General features: G+C 40.3%; 2 protein-coding genes across 6 annotated transcripts in view; one reads left to right on the forward strand and one right to left on the reverse strand.

The window, feature by feature from the left end:
* Nucleotides 1–4588, forward strand: part of LOC137261564 (alpha-1,6-mannosyl-glycoprotein 4-beta-N-acetylglucosaminyltransferase-like) — a 38680-nt gene extending 34092 nt beyond the window's left edge. For all 5 annotated transcript variants that reach the window (XM_067799332.1, XM_067799334.1, XM_067799330.1 and 2 more), the window contains 2 exons: nt 763–847; nt 2012–4588. In XM_067799332.1, the coding sequence (XP_067655433.1) occupies nt 763–847; nt 2012–3156 (1230 nt within the window). In that variant the 3' untranslated portion in view covers nt 3157–4588. The remainder of the gene's footprint in view (nt 1–762; nt 848–2011) is intronic.
* Nucleotides 4589–7550: 2962 nt separating this feature from the next.
* On the reverse strand, nt 7551–12127 carry LOC137262066 (sodium/potassium/calcium exchanger 1-like). The gene is made up of 2 exons (XM_067799852.1): nt 11410–12127; nt 7551–7564 (listed from the first exon to the last, which is right to left on the reverse strand). Exons 1-2 carry the CDS (start codon nt 12125–12127, stop codon nt 7551–7553), a joined length of 732 nt encoding a protein of 243 aa, XP_067655953.1.
* Nucleotides 12128–20267: the final 8140 nt, after the last annotated feature.

A 20267-nucleotide genomic window follows, 5' to 3' on the forward strand; every position in this document is an offset into this window, starting at 1 on the left:
TATCAGTGTTCAAACTATAACTATGGGTTTGTGTTTTGTGCAGATCTTTACGCAAATATAACAGGATATTGTATACATCGTTCTGGAATAGAACAGCGCTCAGTGAATCAATATGACTGTCACATCTGTGACATGATCGTAAATCTTTTGTGTAAAGGTGAAATATGCTAGGTTCTTTCTGAATCATGGTCACACAAAACAAATATTGCCCCATTGACTTGTAAAGTAACGTAATATGGGTGTAGCCTTGCAGCAGCAATAACAAACAGCCACTTGAAATGCACCTGGTCACATTCAGTCATCATGTCAAAAAAGACACCATGAATGCTGAAAAGAATATGGCGATATGAATGATTGTCCATAAGTTTAAGAACCACTAAACCCTCACACAAAATCAGCCAGTCACTCCTGCTAAATGATTCAATGATCTAAACATCCTGATTCTGATCTGGTAAACTTAAGACAACAACCTCTGTAACAGTTATGTCCCTTGACTATGACATATTAGATATGGATGTCAGCCTCGAAGAGATCGATGCTCATGCTGTTGATCACTGTATTGTCTGGTCCAAACTCGATTATTTACAGATCACCACCGTGTAGCTGGAATATTGCTGAGTGAGGCGTAAAACTAAACTCACTCACTTATAACAGGAAACTGGAAAATATAGATATTTGAAGTTTGGAGACAAAAACTCAGATCTTGAGCTGGTTCCCTTTACTATGTGTTTGCAAAAGTATTGCACTAATGCTTTATTCCAGGACTGTTCCTGTGGGACGTCTCCTGTGACCGACACCCAGCCACAGCATAACCCTCTCATGTTTCCTGTACCGACACGCGAAAACGGTGAGCAGTGATACTTAAATGTATGACAGATGTCAGTCAGATATCATAATCTTGCATACAAACAAAGGATGTCGTTGCTGTCATCGTCAGTCAGACTGATGGAGACGATGACACACGCAGTACGTCTAGGTTCTCAAAAGCTGGTCTCCGTTGGTCGGTCTTTTGTTGGGTACCAGTGGGACCGGAGTACCCACTATCGTCATATGTCGGTCATTCTAACCTATGGCGTGGAGTGTCGTTAATGCAGTCATTAACCTGCTTTCTTTCATTTTCCGCTGCATGATCGCACCCTGACCCTGATCCCGTACTTATTTTAAATACATGGAGTAACGGTAGCCATTTATTTCACATCAGCCTCCAGTAAATATGGAATGGTTTGTTTGTCTTTCATACAAACGTTTGGCTCATCAACATCGATGGTTCCCAGAGGTAATAAGTATATTTGTGTTGTTGCAATCGTGTATCGGACAGCGGAAGATCTGGTGTTCGATCCCGGTGATGTGACTGAATGTGTTCAGTTTTACGCCGCACTCAGCAGTATTCCAGCTATTTAATGACGGCCTGTCAATAGTCGAGTCTTGTCCAGACAATCAAGTGATCAACAGCACGAGCATCGATCTACGCAACTGGATACGGTGACATGTGTCAACCAAGTCAGCGAGCCGGACCACTCGATCCCCTTAGTCGTTTCTTACGACAAGCATGGGTTACTGAAGATAATTTCTAGCCCTGATCTTCAGGGGTCGGCATTGAACAAGCTCTTGGTGGATTGATATCAGTTGTACTTGGTATCCATGACAAACTCCGCATGTTGTTACATTGGGATGGGACCGTATATCCGCAAGAAGTACATGTAGACACGACTACCGACCCGCTGCAAGAATGCACGTCGCTACACACAATACAGAGAGTGAATTCAGCTTCACGCCGCTTTTAGCAATATCCAAGCAATATCCCGGCAATATCACGACGGGGGACACCTGAGATGGGCTTCACACGTTGTACCTATGTGGAGAACGAACCCGGGTCTGCGGCGTGACGAGCGAACGCTTTAACCACTAACCTACCCCTCCGCTACAACATACAATACTCGTGAATGCATTCATTTCATAAACACCATTTTTGTATTTTTCAGCACTAATTCTATTCTACCCTCTTTTTCAGTGTTTTTAACAATAGGAATTCCCACAATTCAACGCAAGGGGGCGTCATATTATGATCTTACTATAAAATCACTGATATCCAATATGTCTCCGGAGGAACGGAAAGAAGTTCTGATTCTTGTGTTTTTGGCCGATACGGATCCGAGGATAAAAGCAAACCTGGCGAGAGACATTAGACGCAACTTCAGTGACACCATTGACGAAGGGATGCTTCATGTCATCCAAGCCCCGCTTGACTATTACCCAAACATGACCATTACAAAGTTCACGTATGGTCAACCTGAACATTATATTCAATGGCGAGCAAAACAAAATTTCGATTATGCATTTATGTTTGAATACAGTTTAAATATTTCAAAGTATTATATGCAAATCGAAGACGACGTCATAACGGTGGACGGATACATCGGCTTTGTTAAACAGTACATCGCTGAACAACAGGACATGTGGACCTGTTTGGAATTTTCAGAACTTGGATTTATCGGGAAGTTATACAAGAATACCGACTTACAAAAGCTAGCAGCATTGTTGAAATTATTTTATGAAGAACAGCCGGTGGATTATACATATTTGTATTTCAATATGCTGAACACACAGATGGTGCAGCGTATGCGCAAACCAACTTTGTTTCAGCACCAAGGTATTCACTCCTCCTACCCAGGCAAAATCCAACCCCTTAAAGACAGATTTTTTGACCAGATGACTAAAAAATACCACGGGGATAATCCCCCAGCTGAGGTTTTTACGTCTATGAAAGTATTCTTGACATTTATTCCGCGTCTAGCTTATGAGAAAACGGAAGGCTATTTTTGGACACATGGTTCTCCGAGTGATGGCGATAGTTTCACCGTCGTTTTCCAGGAACCACATCGACTGCGAAGGGTTATTGTAGATACTGGGTCAGTAGGTCACCCGGAGGACAGACTGCTCAGCGGTCACTTAGAGGTCAGTTTGACCTTACTGAAAACCGAGGTCAATATACAGTGCGTGAACGATATCATGATCGGTGAATTTAAAGATGGACGAATTGACGCTGATGCCCTTGAAGAAAGTATCCAGTTCAAGGCCATGTGTTTGAGGATCAAGATTACACAGCATCAGGAACCTTGGCTGATTGTGAGAGAAATTGCGGTGTTTACAGCGTAATGAAAGTTAAAATTTGTTCGAATGATTTTTGTATTGACGATGTTATATATTTTCATGACAGTGCGAATGTTTATGATGGTCAGCTGAATTTAACTGAATGTGCTGTGACATGCTATGTGCAATAACACTTTCTGCTCGAAACACGTATCTCTTACAGGCTCATCACGATAGCCTAACCTAATATCACACATCTTTTATAAGCCATATATCTTCAAAACGTTCACACGTCTTTTCCACGTTTCCGACATATAGATAGATTATTGGTGAGTGCGGTGTAAAGCTCCACTCACTTTTACACATTCTCGGAAGTAGGGAGATACGAGGCTTTGGCGCGAGTACGATGTGTTATATGCATGTGGAAGTAGTTTTCCCACAGTTGTACCAAACCTGGGGTGTACACGTTGTACATATTATCTGCGGGTACTCGAACCTGGGTCTTCGGTGAGATAACCGGATGGATTAATCACTGGGCTACTTTGCATGTCAAAGCATGCGCAGGCGTTCTTTAACAGTTCAAGCAGATAAGATTAGGACGGATCAGGAATATCAACGTAGCTGCTGAACAGCAAAAGCATCGAGTACTCAACATCTAGTCTACTAAATCTCTTAAGGAAAATGGTAATGCTGTAATCCAAGAACCGTAATCAGCTTCTCCCATGCCACAGATCCAGTATTATCAAGTGCAGAAACAATGTTAGCCACGCGTAACACGCGAGTCGTATTCTTCACACAGGTACACATCATATAGAGTGATTATCGCAAAGGACATACATTCTGCCCCTACTTGAAGAGGATTTAGTCATCGTTTGATGGTGGTGATCACTATGCACAAGAGGAGGTTACCCGGTTCTCAATGCAAGTTGACATACTAGAATGCTGTGATAAATTTTTAGGCCAAGCTGGTTATCGATATAGACCATACAGATCGATAATCGTTAGGTAAATATCAAGCGGTCATCGAGAAATATTGGAGACGGAAACTAAAGTGCAAAAAGAAATGAATGCAGTTTACATCACTTGTGGGTAGTGACGTGGTGTGGACTACCAACAAATCACCATCTAGAATATAATTTAGAATCACACCATGAAAACATCCTAAACGTGTGTGTTATGTGCGAAAATTTAAACCTGTCTCTGTCACAGAAAGCTAATGTACGTTATTATCAATAACACAATTTTCATGTTAGTAATCATTAATAATTTTCCTGTTGGCGACATTTCCTGTATTTATTGTCTCAGGCAGCCCAGTATGTTATGTTTGCTAGTATATTGTCCATATATTATATATCGAGTCTTCCTTAAACTGATCTTTTGAATTCCGCTTTAAGTGTGTACATCTTGAGTCTTCGTTACAAAAGTCACATTGCATATGATATAATACACTACCAAACAATTATTAGAAAATTATTTTGTAATAAACACTTTTACAATTCTACATATTCTGTTTTGTTTACAAATATATATTCATGAACCAGGGCCATATTTTTGGCTTCCCTCAGACAACACATTATTGCGGTATTGTTAGGGTTATATTTCCTGTCCTGAGGTAGGTTTCATTCTGGAATGCATAAAACCATTTAACTTACCTCAAACATAAATGGTCGTTTTCTTCATGGCTAACCACTTTTCTGTTATTTTCAGTGTAGCTCACATACAAGCGAGCTATACCATGCTACTAATGGTAACTCATTCGGTACTTCATGGTAGTACTTCCTTATCTCGAATTACATTGAATCACTCGTGATCCACGGAAGTTACCGATCACTTCCGAATGCAAATCGCTGGCAGGGACAAATCTAGCGATGGCTATTAAAGATTTTCCTCGCATTCCACTAACATAAATTTTTACAAAAGGTTCAAATGTAGTTCCTGTGATATATAAAGAATACGAATTACACCACGGCGACTTTACTGGGAAAAACAGCAAGATGCAAGATTCGAATCGTTTGATTCACACATGCTTCAAACAGTTCAAAATTAACATTAAAGAGTTCTGTAAGATAAATACGTTGTTCACTCATGGGTTGATGTACCCTCGATCTTTGTTTAGGTACCCTGAGTCCGAAGGTGGTTGATGTACCCTCGATGTTTGTTTCTGCAAAGGTACATCAACCTATGCCCCTTCTCTCTCCCCCCACGCACAACCTCCCTCAAACACCAGCACATCCAGTCCCATCCTCACGGCCAGTGAACAATTATGATACATGTAAATACCTGCTGCAGTGCATTATATGTTGCCGACATGCACCAGTCCCTCGAAACAAACATGATCCCATCAGCGGCTTTGGTGATACCAGCGATAACCCACTATAAGTCCAGACTAACAGCCTCAGCGTCTTATTTGAGTGAATGCCAATGTACTGAGTAACTGAATCGAGACGTGATTCTCTTGCTTCTCTTTCTCTTGGCTGGCTGTTTAACGCCGCACTCAGCAACATTCCAGTCCAGTGATCAACAGCATGAGGATCGAAATATTGGGATACGATGATATGTGTCAACCAAGTCAGCAAGTCTGACCAACCTGTCCCTTTAGTCGTCTCTTGTGACAAACTTGGGTTGCTGAAGATCAGTCTTAACTCTGATCCTCTCGGGTTGAATCGAGTCGTCAGTCTCCGCGTCTTATAGTATGCGCTGCGCGTAATATCAACCACTGGGCGGTATGATTTTATCTGTCCGAAGTCATGTATGTGTGTTGCTAAACGCCGTATTGAGAAATAATACAACAGCACGGAGGCGGTTTGTTACTGGACTAGACAATCCGCTGATAACAGGTACATCATTTTACGCTGCTGGGATACAATAACATGCATCAACCAAGACTCCATCCCATCTAACGTTGATGAAACTACTAATCTATGTTCCGGCGTTATCAAGTGTAAATATTATAAACTTGAATTTCCACAAAATGTATACCCAGTTTAGGAAATAAGAGATTAGCTACAGAGCTAATATAATTCACCAGAAACGATCTCTCACACAGGAAAGTTTTGTGTGCAGCATTCGAGTTCCCGGATGTTTAACACTTAAAAGGATGAACATGCACGCTACTGAAACGTACAAATCTTTTACTGTAAAGGGAAGTATATATATAGTGCACGATCGGAGAGCAAGATGTTGTAAACGGTTAAATAATTCACTGAAATCCCTCTTTAACTCAGGTCGAGGGTGGATCATTGAAATTAAAGGAGCAAAACCTCTAAAAAAATCATTGTCATGTGAAATAGTTGCCACATTGCGAGGTTGCGACTATATCATGACATATGTTTGCGAATTACTAATATGCAAAAGTTATGATACCAGATGTTGGCGTATCCACCACCACGTGCACCACACAAAAGTAAAAATACAACATTATTAACAGGAGCGGTTTCATCTACAGATTCTTTCCGCTGTATGTAATGACGTTGCTTGGGTGTGCGCTCATAAAATATACCATTAAGGTTCAAAGACTGTGTGAGTGAGAGGGTATTGTTTTACGCCACTTTCAACACAATTTATATTTCAGGAATATCACGACGACGGACATAATAAATGGACTTGGCATACCTATGCAAATAATCGTGAAATACAAATGATATATTAGATATTAACAATCGGAGCGAAAAGAATGTATACAGGAAAAGGCATGAACATGTTAATATAGGCATGACGTCACAGACCAGGAAATGGCAAGGAGAGGCGGATGTTTAAATGCGATCATGAAATCTTGAAGACTACTCTTTATTAGGCGAGAAGTGTAATGAATAGAGAGCTATGCATAACGTGCTACCTGAACAGACTGATAGACAGTACTTAGCCCAGTTTGAACTGAGCGCGCTTGACAACTCACGTGCCCCCGTCGTTTCAAATAGCTCTTGTTTGACATAGCGTGTGACCTGCTTTGATGAACACAGGGTATGAGTCGAAAGTACATCATACCACAATAGACACAGGTCGTGTTGACACTGGGTATATGCGTCGGAATGTCCAAGTCAGGAAAAATGTGTACTACTGCTAGTTAAATAAATTTCGTACATACGCTCCCTGTCCCGACCCAGCGTTTATGGACTTAGCTTATGTTCACCTTTTCCCCTGATGAAAAGTTTGATTTAGATCCATGTAACCTAACATGATGTATACGGGTTTTATTTTTTTAATTTTTAATTTTACTTCAGGACTGCATTCAGAGCGTAATGGTTGAAAAATACACGGTTCGAAATACAAAATAATAATTGATAGAAACATCTCTGTGTGATTTAGAAAACGTATTAGTCATGTAGCATTGTAACAGTATGACCCTAGGTTTGTTGGGGAAGGTTGAAAGTACGTCATAGCACAAAGAGAGAAGGGTGTTGTCGACATTATTCATGCGGCTGGTTATGTACAAGATATGTAGGTGTAGCTGAATCTATTTCCTACTGAGCGTATCCTGTACAAGAGTAAAACTAGAAAAATGGTGGACAGTTGAACCCGATGTTGTGTTTAAATGATACAGACATGGTTCATGCTAATCTTAATAGTCATTCAAATATACTTTTTTGAGAAGTAAATTTTGATTTTAAAGGTTTGGTTTTACGACACGTAAACTAACATGGTGCATGCATTCTTGTAGTTAGGTCTGCTGGCGTAACATAACACAGTAGACAAAAAAGGCCGCGTGTGTGTATGTGCGTGTGCGTGCGTGTATGTGTGCACATCGTGTAGATGTCGGCTGTCAGACATGGTTGTCAGCCATCCAAACCATGTCCATTCATGCACATAACGAATGCGGGGTGTACGTAAGAACATAATGGTGTTACCCTATCTTACCGCCAACCAAGATAGTTTGCTTGAACCCATGTCACCTAAGCTGTTTAAACGTATCCAGAAAGTGATACAGTGACTTCTATAGTATGACCCTATACCTTAAGTTGTGCTATAGTCATCCGTTTCACATCCTTAGATGAAGTTTATCTAAACTATTTCTCTTCAGACTGTTTATAGTATGCAATCTAGCCCGTCTCACAGTCGTTTGTCAACTTTCAGAAATACACAAGCAGCGGGACAACTTAGTACTGTATAGTAGACTTTCTCTCAGTCGGTTCTGAGTTTATGTCGCCAGGAAACCAGGACAGTCTCCTCAGAAATGAATAAGTCAAGATCAACTTGTGAATAATCCACTTCTCTGGAAGGCTCAAGTATCCAAGGTTATACGGGGATATCATCCTGTGTGTAGCAGATATAAGAGACTGATCGCCCATAATAACGTCAACATACAGGCCTAACAATGTCAGCATACCGACCTAATAACGTCAACATACAGGCCTAACAATGTCAGCATACCGACCTAATAACGTCAACATACAGGCCTAACAATGTCAGCATACCGACCTAATAACGTCAACATACAGGCCTAACAATGTCAGCATACCGACCTAATAACGTCAACATACAGGCCTAACAATGTCAGCATACCGACCTAATAACGTCAACATACCGGCCTAATAATGTCAGCATACCGACCTAATAATGTCAACATACAGGCCTAACAATGTCAGCATACCGACCTAATAACGTCAACATACAGGCCTAACAATGTCAGCATACCGACCTAATAACGTCAACATACAGGCCTAACAATGTCAGCATACCGACCTAATAATGTCAGCATACAGGCCTAACAATGTCAGCATACCGACCTAATAACGTCAACATACAGGCCTAACAATGTCAGCATACCGACCTAATAATGTCAGCATACAGGCCTAACAATGTCAGCATACCGACCTAATAACGTCAACATACAGGCCTAACAATGTCAGCATACCGACCTAATAATGTCAACATACAGGCCTAACAATGTCAGCATACCGACCTAATAACGTCAACATACAGGCCTAATAATGTCAGCATACCGACCTAATAATGTCAGCATACAGGCCTAACAATGTCAGCATACCGACCTAATAACGTGAACATACAGGCCTAACAATGTCAGCATACCGACCTAATAACGTCAACATACAGGCCTAACAATGTCAGCATACCGACCTAATAACGTCAACATACAGGCCTAACAATGTCAGTATACCGACCTAATAACGTCAACATACAGGCCTAATAATGTCAGCATACCGACCTAATAATGTCAGCATACAGGCCTAACAATGTCAGCATACCGACCTAATAACGTCAACATACAGGCCTAACAATGTCAGCATACCGACCTAATAACGTCAACATACAGGCCTAACAATGTCAGCATACCGACCTAATAACGTCAACATACAGGCCTAACAATGTCAGCATACCCACCTAATAATGTCAACATACCGGCCTAATAATGTCAACATACCGACCTAATAATGTCAACATTCACCGGCCTAATAATGTCAACATTTACCGGCCTCGCCTGCCGGTGAAACTTCCCAATCATAACGTGTGTCACCAGTGCACCGTATTTATGATCTTTTAAGGAAGATGCATTGTACATTTGATCTTTGGAAAGGGAGTTATTTGAGAGAAGTCATTAGTGTTCCTTTCATCAAACCTTTGCTTTGTTGTTGTGTGTATATTTAATGTAACCGTTATTTAATAGATATGAATGAATACTGGTAATGTAGGAATGCATTGCGAGTAGATTTTATACGTATATCTTAACATGAATGCATGACACCTCTCAAAAGATTAATTAATTAATTCATGAAATAATAATATCAGTTTGGTTAGCAATTCATATTTAATTAATTACTTATTAATTAATTAATTAATTAATACTAGATTTCTGATGACTGAACTCGCCCGGACAGATACCTATTGTCAACGTAACACATTTTCTGACCATCGAACTGTCAACAATTACAACAGGAGGGGTAGCGTTTGTATAGAGTGCATTCGTCCCTGTAGAAGTAAATTCAGGTAAAAGACGCCTTTAACCTCACAGTTAAAATGCATACATTTCTTTCAGATTGGTTTGAATGGGCGGTTCATGTGAAGTTGGAACTGTAAAGTTTGTGTCGATGTCTTCGTAGGAACTGTACATATTGTGAGTGAGTTTAGTTTTAGGGCGCACTCAGCAATATTCCAGCTGTAGGATGGCGGTCTGTAAATAATCGAGTGTGGTCTACAACATCCAATGATCAACAGCATGAACATCGATGTGTGCCAAATGGAGCCGATGGCACGTGTCAACCATGTCAGCAAGCCTGAGCGTTGGATTCCGCCAGTCGCCCCTTCTGACAAGCATGGTGTACTAAGGCCAGGTCTAACACGGACCTTCACGGGACTATAAAATGATGAAATAACACAAATCTTATTCAAAGGTGAAACTTGTGAACATCCACTGCATGATTTCCAACACCAGTCCACACAAACAAGATGAATATACAGAGAATAAAACGATAAAATCATTCATGTACAAAAAATTAATTGATTCAAATAGGTCAAATTGGTTATACAAAGCTCTGATGCCAGCGGAAATCTCCGTGTGATAAACAGGTTTCAATAGGATTTAAATGAAACAGTCCTAGTTCAGCTGTTCTATGCTGCTACTTCAAGGCTCGTTTCTCCAACATTTTTGCAGTTCATGTTTGTATGGTAACACGTTGATTTCACTTCTTTCCCGTATAGGCACACATGTGAACAGAGTGGGATGGTCAACTCATCTACTTGTGGCTATTTCTTATTCAAGGTTACGGCGTTTAGTGATTTCCGTCAAGAGGGTCCCAGGTTCACAAGTCCCTTCACCCTGATGGAAAATGAACCTTTCTTATCGGTCCTGCGTCTCAGTTTACGAGTTGTTTTCAAGATCTGAATCAATATGGACGTGGGTTCAACCGGCATCCTTAGATACCAACACTGTTTCAGATGTCTTGAACACGGGCATTTATGCCTAATAGTTCTGCTCATGATCATCATCCTCACCACCATCATCATCCTCACCACCATCATCCTCCTCACCACCATCATCCTCACCACCGTCATCCTCACCACCGTCATCCTCACCACCATCATCCTCACCACCATCATCCTCCTCACCACCATCATCCTCACCACCATCATCATCCTCACCACCGTCATCATCCTCACCACCGTCATCCTCACCACCATCATCCTCACCACCATCATCCTCACCACCATCATCCTCACCACCATCATCCTCCTCACCACCATCATCCTCACCACCGTCATCCTCACCACCGTCATCCTCACCACCATCATCCTCACCACCATCATCCTCCTCACCACCATCATCCTCACCACCATCATCATCCTCACCACCATCATCATCCTCACCACCGTCATCCTCACCACCATCATCCTCACCACCATCATCCTCACCACCATCATCCTCCTCACCACCATCATCCTCACCACCGTCATCCTCACCACCGTCATCCTCCTCACCACCATCATCATCCTCACCACCATCATCCTCCTCACCACCATCATCCTCACCACCGTCATCCTCACCACCGTCATCCTCACCACCATCATCCTCACCACCATCATCCTCCTCACCACCATCATCCTCACCACCGTCATCCTCACCACCGTCATCCTCACCACCGTCATCCTCCTCACCACCATCATCATCCTCACCACCATCATCCTCCTCACCACCATCATCATCCTCACCACCATCATCCTCACCACCGTCAACCTCACCACCGTCATCCTCACCACCATCATCCTCCTCACCACCATCATCCTCACCACCGTCATCCTCACCACCGTCATCCTCACCACCGTCATCCTCACCACCATCATCCTCACCACCGTCATCCTCACCACCATCATCCTCACCACTGTCATCCTCACCACCATCATCCTCACCACCATCATCCTCCTCACCACCATCATCCTCACCACCGTCATCCTCACCACCGTCATCCTCACCACCGTCATCCTCCTCACCACCATCATCATCCTCACCACCATCATCCTCACCATCATCATCCTCAACGACATCAAGAGCCGTGACAAATTCCGTGTCACTTTTTATTTTCGGCATATCTATATATACAACTAAGAACGGCTTTCATTTCGGCTTCAGGAGGAGTTTGATTATATGTTTGAGAACGGACTGTCCCGCGGAAGGACTCATATCTTCCAGAATGTATAAAATGCCTGTTTAAATGCCTGTTTAAAGTAGTGGGTATATTCCATCGCGGAGATGAGACAACCGGCATATTAATTTTTCCACGTCTGTTTGATTTGTCTTCTTCCTCTCTGCTTGTACTGTATCTCTTCAGTTTCATCTTGTCACGATAAATGCCATACACCCAGTTCCAGAAGCGTTGTAAGCCCACAGTTTGCCTCTCCGTCGGCTTCCATATCACAGAATGTCAGATTCCCACGTGGATGTTTTGTACCGCCACCTGTCCGGGTGGGTAGGTTAATATCATCCTCACTGTCCTCTTACACGGGGCGTTTTCTCTTTACTTTCAGCACAGTTGCTGGACACCAATGTGTTATATGTCGCTGTAGACCGTGTGCGTTATCTATTAACACCCCGCAGTCTGTACATGTGGCCATAGTAAACGACCCCGCGTGGCTCGTGTCCGAATCGGTTTCAACTTGAAGGAGTTGACGTTGAGACGGTGTCTGTTCTAGAGTCGGGGGACTCTCCAGAGATTCTGTTGTAGTCAACTTGTCACTCAGAAGGTCTGCTTCAGACTGAGGTTTTTCTTTTTCGTTTCCTATTGACCTACAGTCGATCCTTATCCTGGATAAAAAATAGCCACACCCTTATATAGGACTAGATGAGATGACCATCCCACCCTGTCCCCAATACACACACGCACACACACGTACGCTCTTCAAAACAAAATTAAGATAGGTTTTATAGTATTTAGTCTGGAGACAAACACTACGAAAGATTTTACCAAAGTCGGAAGTTGCTGTTTCAGTGGATACGTACAAATTGATGAAGCATGAAAGAATACACTTCATATACATCAGGCAGGTATCGGACTCCGAGGGTGACGGCCATGTGCGAAGGAAGGGAGATAACTCTAGCTACCTCTTGGCTCTATACAGTGATGACATACCTAAAACTCGATTGAAACATCGAAATTGCATAAAAGGATGCTCATGATGTTAGTGACCCAAATAGTGAGACTGAAATTCTTTTATTTACAGAAAGCCGTAATATAGCTGGAATATATTCAAAACAAACATACACATACACACCGTCGCACTACAAAACAGAGATGCTTATGTAACACAAGTCATCTGTCCTTAAAGGGGTAGAACTCGGCTTCTGAGGATGAGGATGAAGAAAAGAAGTTCGGCTTCTTAAAGTTTGCATTCATTATGTAAACGTAGCCCGCTCTTTTCCAAATTTCGACGCCGATGCCAAACTGTCAACAACTACAGTCTGTGAATTCGGACATATTTTCGGTTCCCGTCAATTCTCTTTTATATTATCATCATTCAAACATTGAATTACATTCAAACATTGAATTGTATTCGAAATTTGTGCATTCCGAATTCCAACACCATTCTCTGGTCCCAGTGACTCTATCTATCTGGATGAATGAGCTGTGAAAAGGGATAAATTAATTTGGTGTGATCAATAACCAATGAGTCAGTGGTGTCAGCTTGAGTTGTCACTGTCAGCATTAAACAGCTAGCCACACTGTAGACGATTACCAATGCAAAATGGAAACTCCACCACCAAAGAAACAAAAATGAAGAAACGCCAATCTACAATGAGGGACTTTATCATGAAAGTGTGAATATTATTTTGATAACACTACATGTACAATATATAATTATTTTACACTGAAGATAATAAACCTATTTATATCCATGCACACATAAATACAGAATATGTTTTCTTTTCCCTTTTTTTACCAAGAACAAAACCATGGAGCATTAATCTCACGATATAAGCCAGTTATAATGTATGGTATTGTTTGAAAAGTATTTACGCATGGAGACATTGAATTATCCGATGCTCTGTACAACCCGCCTTTTTTGCCGGTCCAACTGAGTGTGTGATTGTGCTCTCCAGATAGGTCACGGGATTATATCTAGTGCAGGCAGGGGGCATAATACTACTGTGCGTCTGACTACCCTGGTTCCTGCCACGTCTGGACGGTATATGTAACCTACCTGTTACTTATTTACAACGTATTTATTTGATGCATTGAATGAATAGTTATTAATTTTGTTTTCTTTGACGTATGGTGGCGTTGAGATAGCCCAGTGGTTAAAGCGTCACGCCGATGACCCGGGTTCGATTCCGTACATGGGTACAATATTTGAAGGCCATTTCAGGTGACCCCCCGCCGTTACATTGCTGGAATATTGATAAAAGTGGCGGAAAACTGATCTCACTCAATCTTTGACGAATGTGTTTTACAGTGTACAGAAGGTTACACTGTACAGAAGAATATGAAAGACTCCTACCATCCGTTTCTGAGGCGAGTTCTAGACAGGCTGTGGTTCATGGACTGTGAGACTAAGTACATCATACACTTTTGATAAAATCATAATGACATTTGAATGGGATTCTTATATTTTTCCCTCTCTTACTGCAACTGCTTGTCAACATTACCTTAATCGTTTTATATCATGGTAATAGGATTGTCTACTGGCGAATCAAGTAATACGGTCGTTATTAGATGTAAATATATAAAAATATATTTAGGACAGTTAAAGCTATTTAGTATATTAAAAAATATGTTTATTTATTTCTCAGGTTCTCTTTATAAAGCATTTGTAGTGGCCAGAGAATATTCATAACACATTTAACCAACTGACTTTGAGAATTATCCCCTACTTGAATTCTGAAGTTGTGTTGTTATTTTGTGAAAGGTTGGTCGTGGGTAACATAAAAAGACAATGATCAAACTAATTATGCCTTCTGTTCTCGAATCGAAAAGCAGAAAAACGTGTCAGGTTAAGTGAGGTCACATTGGTAATAGGCAACACAACATTTTTAACATTCTGTATTGAAATGCTTTAACAATCAGTCGCAAGGAAATCGGTATACCTTGCAAGGATCAAGTCACATGGTATTAACAGATCCGTATGTACAGCTGATGGAACACAGATACAGGGGGATAATCATAGCAAACCATACATGACCTGTCCTCTTAGAGCCACAATCATGAGAACGTGTCTTATCTCTGCGATGTGTTGTGTGAGTGTCCATGTCAGAATGTATATTACTAGCGTGTCACACATCAGATATACATGGTAAAAGATTAGTGCATGTGTTGCATTTCATTTCGGAGTGTACCCGCCCTGTAGATATAGTCTTGTTAATACCTCTTTGCTTGGCTGGGGTTGCTTACAACCTTGTAGGAGGGTTTGGATAGAGGTATGTTGCAGAATAGGATTCTGTTACCATTTTGTGTGTTTGTTTGTGTGATTGTTTCACGTCTGTCTTAGCCAAATGTTCCAGCTGCGTGACGGGAGTGTCAACAGGCAGGATCAAACAATCCAGTGACTGGGAATCTATCTATGCAGATCGAATACAATGACGTACAACGAACCTGACCGCTGCTCCCTGTCGCCTCTACCAAGAGACAATGGCTGTCTGAAATCAAACAATCTGACAAGAAACTTTACTGGTGACTAGTTACGCCACTGCATGTTCACGGGGTTGCACAAAACAAACGCTTTCATTTGCCATATATGCTACATTGTGCATAATTTGTAGTCTCCCCTTTGTGTGTGCGTGTGCGTGTGCGTGTGCGTGTGCGTGTGCGTGTGCGTGTGTGTACACTATTGTTTCAGGAATGAAATGCCCTAGATTACCCAACGTTGTCCAGTTATCGGAGGCGTATTCTCGCCCTGCTTACTCCCAGCTCCTGAAAAAGATGATGTTCTATGCTGCCGTTGCCCCAGCGATTAACTTTCAACAATTACCTGTTGTAAATAATGAAAATACCAGCAGAAATATCAGCAAAAAACATCTTTCTCTATCCATAAAAAACATTGACCCAAAGCAGAGTCGATTGTACGCGGTCGATGATATCATATGTATCGGGTGTCCCAAAACAAGTGAACCGGTTTTTGACAAGCATTCTCTCAGCGGTAGAGGAAGTAAATATATTTTAAAAAATCACAGAATAAACCTAGAGTATCATAAACTAGGATACAAAATATTTAAGAGATGGCGTGTAAACCACGCGAGTATTGTCAAATTCAAAACAGGCTGTTCAAAATTGCAATGCCATATTGGACTCTATAAAGGAGAAGGTCTACCGAGGAGGGACTGACAAATTGACCTCATTAACGCAGTGTATGATCTCATACAGTGCAAACCGGATATAGTAGATAGATTTGCGTATAAGGCCATTCGACCTACAGTACAAAATAGTACACACTATATATAGATGCTTTACCCGATATTGGTGTTAATTATGTTACATGTCTGAGGATGTACAGAGACATTGGATAGAGATAAAGTGTCCGGTTGTATAATTTTATCACCCTCGACAGCTTCACAATGCTTACAAAATGCAACACTGACACTGACATTTTTCTGATCAACCGATTATCAAAAATATTACATCTTGATGTGAGCATTGTAAACATAGATTTATATGGGATGGTACATTATGTAGTTCAGTTATCAGATATGTCCATACCATAAATCAAAGAGACCATTCTGTTCACAAAGCGTCGCAGAATAAACGTATTTCAGATGTTTCACAGAGTTGTTATTATGTGAAGTATCCGAGTGTATACAAAGACTTGAAGTGAAGACATATTTCCCACTTGAAGACTTTAGAATTATACATCAGCAACATTTTCACTTGCAGTATCCCAACCTTTTCTGGTTTCACTGAATACCCGGTATTTTACACTCTGGTCTAAACATTGCAAACATACCATTATATGAAATAATATATAGTATGGTTGAATTACCAAATGGGTATACAACAGGGGTAGAAAAAATAATTGTGCTAACACTTGCTGAATAAACATATTTCAAATATCTCACAAAATTGTTGATAATGTTGGTATCTGAAGATGTACAGAGACTTTGAATGATATAATGCCCACTTGATGTCTTTGAAATTAAACGTTGGCGAAGGAATTAGAAGTTGTCATACAACGTACAGTTGTATACAACATGCACTTCAACTTCAACAGCTGTACAATGCTTACATAATACAATAGTATCATTAACACTAGCCAGACCGTCTGACTAACTGGATACCAAGTATATTACATCCGGATCTAAACATTGTAAATGTTCCTATATTTTCTTTACTAATATTAGACAATAGATATTTTCACAGTTCAACAAAGATTTATGAGAGTAATAGAAAGAATTTGTGATCATGAAGGAATGAGTGCCACTCTTCGTGGAGACAATTATTAAGTCTTTCAACAGATTCACATATAAATATTTTTGGATCACCAACAGATGGTCATTTTCTTCCCACAGAGGTTACTTGTCATATCTTCCTACGACCCTCTGTTCTAATACGGTCATAATTCGCGGTTCTCATAAAATCCCCTAGCGACAAAAAATGGCAACATATTTATTTCCCTTTTTTTCTGTCCAATCAGAACAAGTGCTACATCGACCTAGATTCAACCTGACAAATGCGAAACAAATATGCCATGACTTCGTTCTGTCTAGAAGAAACATTTCAGTATCTCGCTCGGGAAAGGGTTCTAGTTTTCACGATGCATCCGGAAATTACCGAGATCTTGCGAACGATCACTTTTGAAACAAGGTCGCTGATTGCACTACTAGATCTGATTGCCTCCAATCACAAGTCTTGAACACTCGCACCATGGAAGGGTCGTATTAGAACAGAGGTTAGGTAGGAAGATATGACAAGTAACCACTGTGGGAAGAGAATGACAGATGGTGTGTTCCATACAATTCAAAACCCATATGTGAACAATAAATCCTTAACATAACTCACCCATGTTGGTCGTTTTCCAGATTTAATTGACAATAAAAACTGATACCATTGATAAGGGTATTTATCTGGATGCATGTGTAATAATCTTAGCCAATATTTAATACATTTTACAAAGTAAACATGTGACACAGGGAGTTGACCACTTTCCCCATAAGCAACAGCATTTGGAGATCTATAACCAATCTGAATTTGCAGAACCTCCGACGTACAAATTCAGTATTCTCTCTTTTTTGGAAACGCCAAATCTCAGAGTCATATGTAAGTATTGGTACAATTTTCTTATTGAAAATATATAATGCATCAGAAAAACACATATCATACCGTCGTATTAATGACTTAACAGGCCAAAGTGCTTTACTGGCTTGTTCAGAAAGATTTTACATGCTCTAGTCCAGATAAAGTTGGGCATTACCATAAGCCCAAGGTACTTATCAGGAAATACAGTTTCCTCTGGTGAACCATTATATAGCCATTTTGCATATTTAGATAGTGGACCCCCCATTTTGAAGACAATAATTTTACTTTTATCAAAATTTATATCCATGCCCCAAGTTGTAAGAATACATGCGCAACGCACCAAGACGACGTTGACGTTCAGCAACGGAATCAGTAACCAAAATCAGGACATCTGTAAACAAAAATGCAATACTTTTTAGCATTTTTCCATATATAGAAATGCCATTATGAAATTCAGTTTCTTGTGACACTTTGAGTTCATTTATGAACAAAGAAACACAGGGCTGAGGACACAACCTTGATGCACTCCACAGGAGCTGTCAAAGTATTCAGTTAATTTTCTATCAAAGTCATCTGATACAGTAGCTTTAACATTTCTGCACATATTTCGTATCAAGGTAAACAATTTACCATGAATTCCAGTTTGTAAAAGACTATATCATAATTTGAGCATGTTAACCGTATCAAAAGCCGTACAAAAGTCTATAAACGCAACATATAGTTTACCACCATTGCGAGTTATGTATTTCTGCACATGAGTCTGTAGAATAAAGATGCTATCAACGGTCGAGTGATCCTTTTTGAAGCATCCTTGTTATTCACCGACTAGTTCACAAAATTCTTAATTGTATTCCAATCTTTTATTTAAAATTATAGAGGAGTTAGGACATTTAGTAAAGAAATCCCTCTAAAATTGTTTGGATCAGTCTTACTACCTTTCTTATATAGTGATATAATGATACTAGTAGACCAAGATATTGGATAGTATCCAGTGTGTAATATCTTATTAAAGAGTATAACTAAATGTGGCACAAGGACATCTTCCGCAGCTTAAAACAATTCTACTGGGACATCTTCATCACCCGGAGATTTATTACATTTCAAGTTTTTTATGGCATAATCAACATCCTGTTCATTAAAGTCTAGTGACAGAATATCATCTTCAACTCAACATTCTGCACATGCCGTACAGTCATGATTGTTTAAATATGTTTTTATGTCCTCTACAAAACCGTCATCCGGTTGTGTAGGATTTAGTAAATTCTTAAAATAATCAACCAATACTGAAGGACAAATAGCAGACTCAGGTGAAGGAATTGTAATATACTTTTTCACAAGACGTCAAATCATTGTAGAGTCACTAGAACTTGCTGCAGCTTCAGTTATTGAATGTTTATAATGCTCTTGGCTCTCCATGTATATTTGAAGTTATTTCTGCTGCACTTATTGCATTTATAATTCTCCCTTGCAGATTGTTTTCTAAACATATCTAAACGTCTGTATTTTTCTCTCTTGAGAGTACGACATTCTTCATCAAACCATTCGGGCTGATTTCGGATATAGTGCGCTGCACGTTATTGCTTTGCTTGATAGATATGTTGTCTGAACACGCTCGCTCGATCAAAAACGTTTATTTAAAGACAAAGTACAGTATTATTGCACATGCAGGAATTATTAGCTAGATATCTTAATCTTAATGAACTCAGTATTGCACACGTCTTGCGCATGGAGCTAAATTCAAACAGTTTGTGCACTTTCGCTTTTACTCGCCTTACTTTTCTCTCTCTTTTATCATCATGGTATCCTAAAGAACGACCATTATTATATTTGTAATAGAGTTTACAATGTATGTGTAAATGTTCATGTTTCAGAGTTGTTTAGTGATGCTGTTATTAATGAGCTCACTGGCAACACTACAGCTTCACTGCACTGGTTTATAATCGAGACTGTTTGTTTCCCTGTAATGGATATAGCGTGTAACACAATGACGTCCTGAGACTTTATTTAAAG

The sequence above is a fragment of the Haliotis asinina genome, chromosome 14 (genome assembly GCF_037392515.1).
Source record: "Haliotis asinina isolate JCU_RB_2024 chromosome 14, JCU_Hal_asi_v2, whole genome shotgun sequence".
Taxonomy (NCBI): Eukaryota; Metazoa; Mollusca; class Gastropoda; order Lepetellida; family Haliotidae; genus Haliotis; species Haliotis asinina.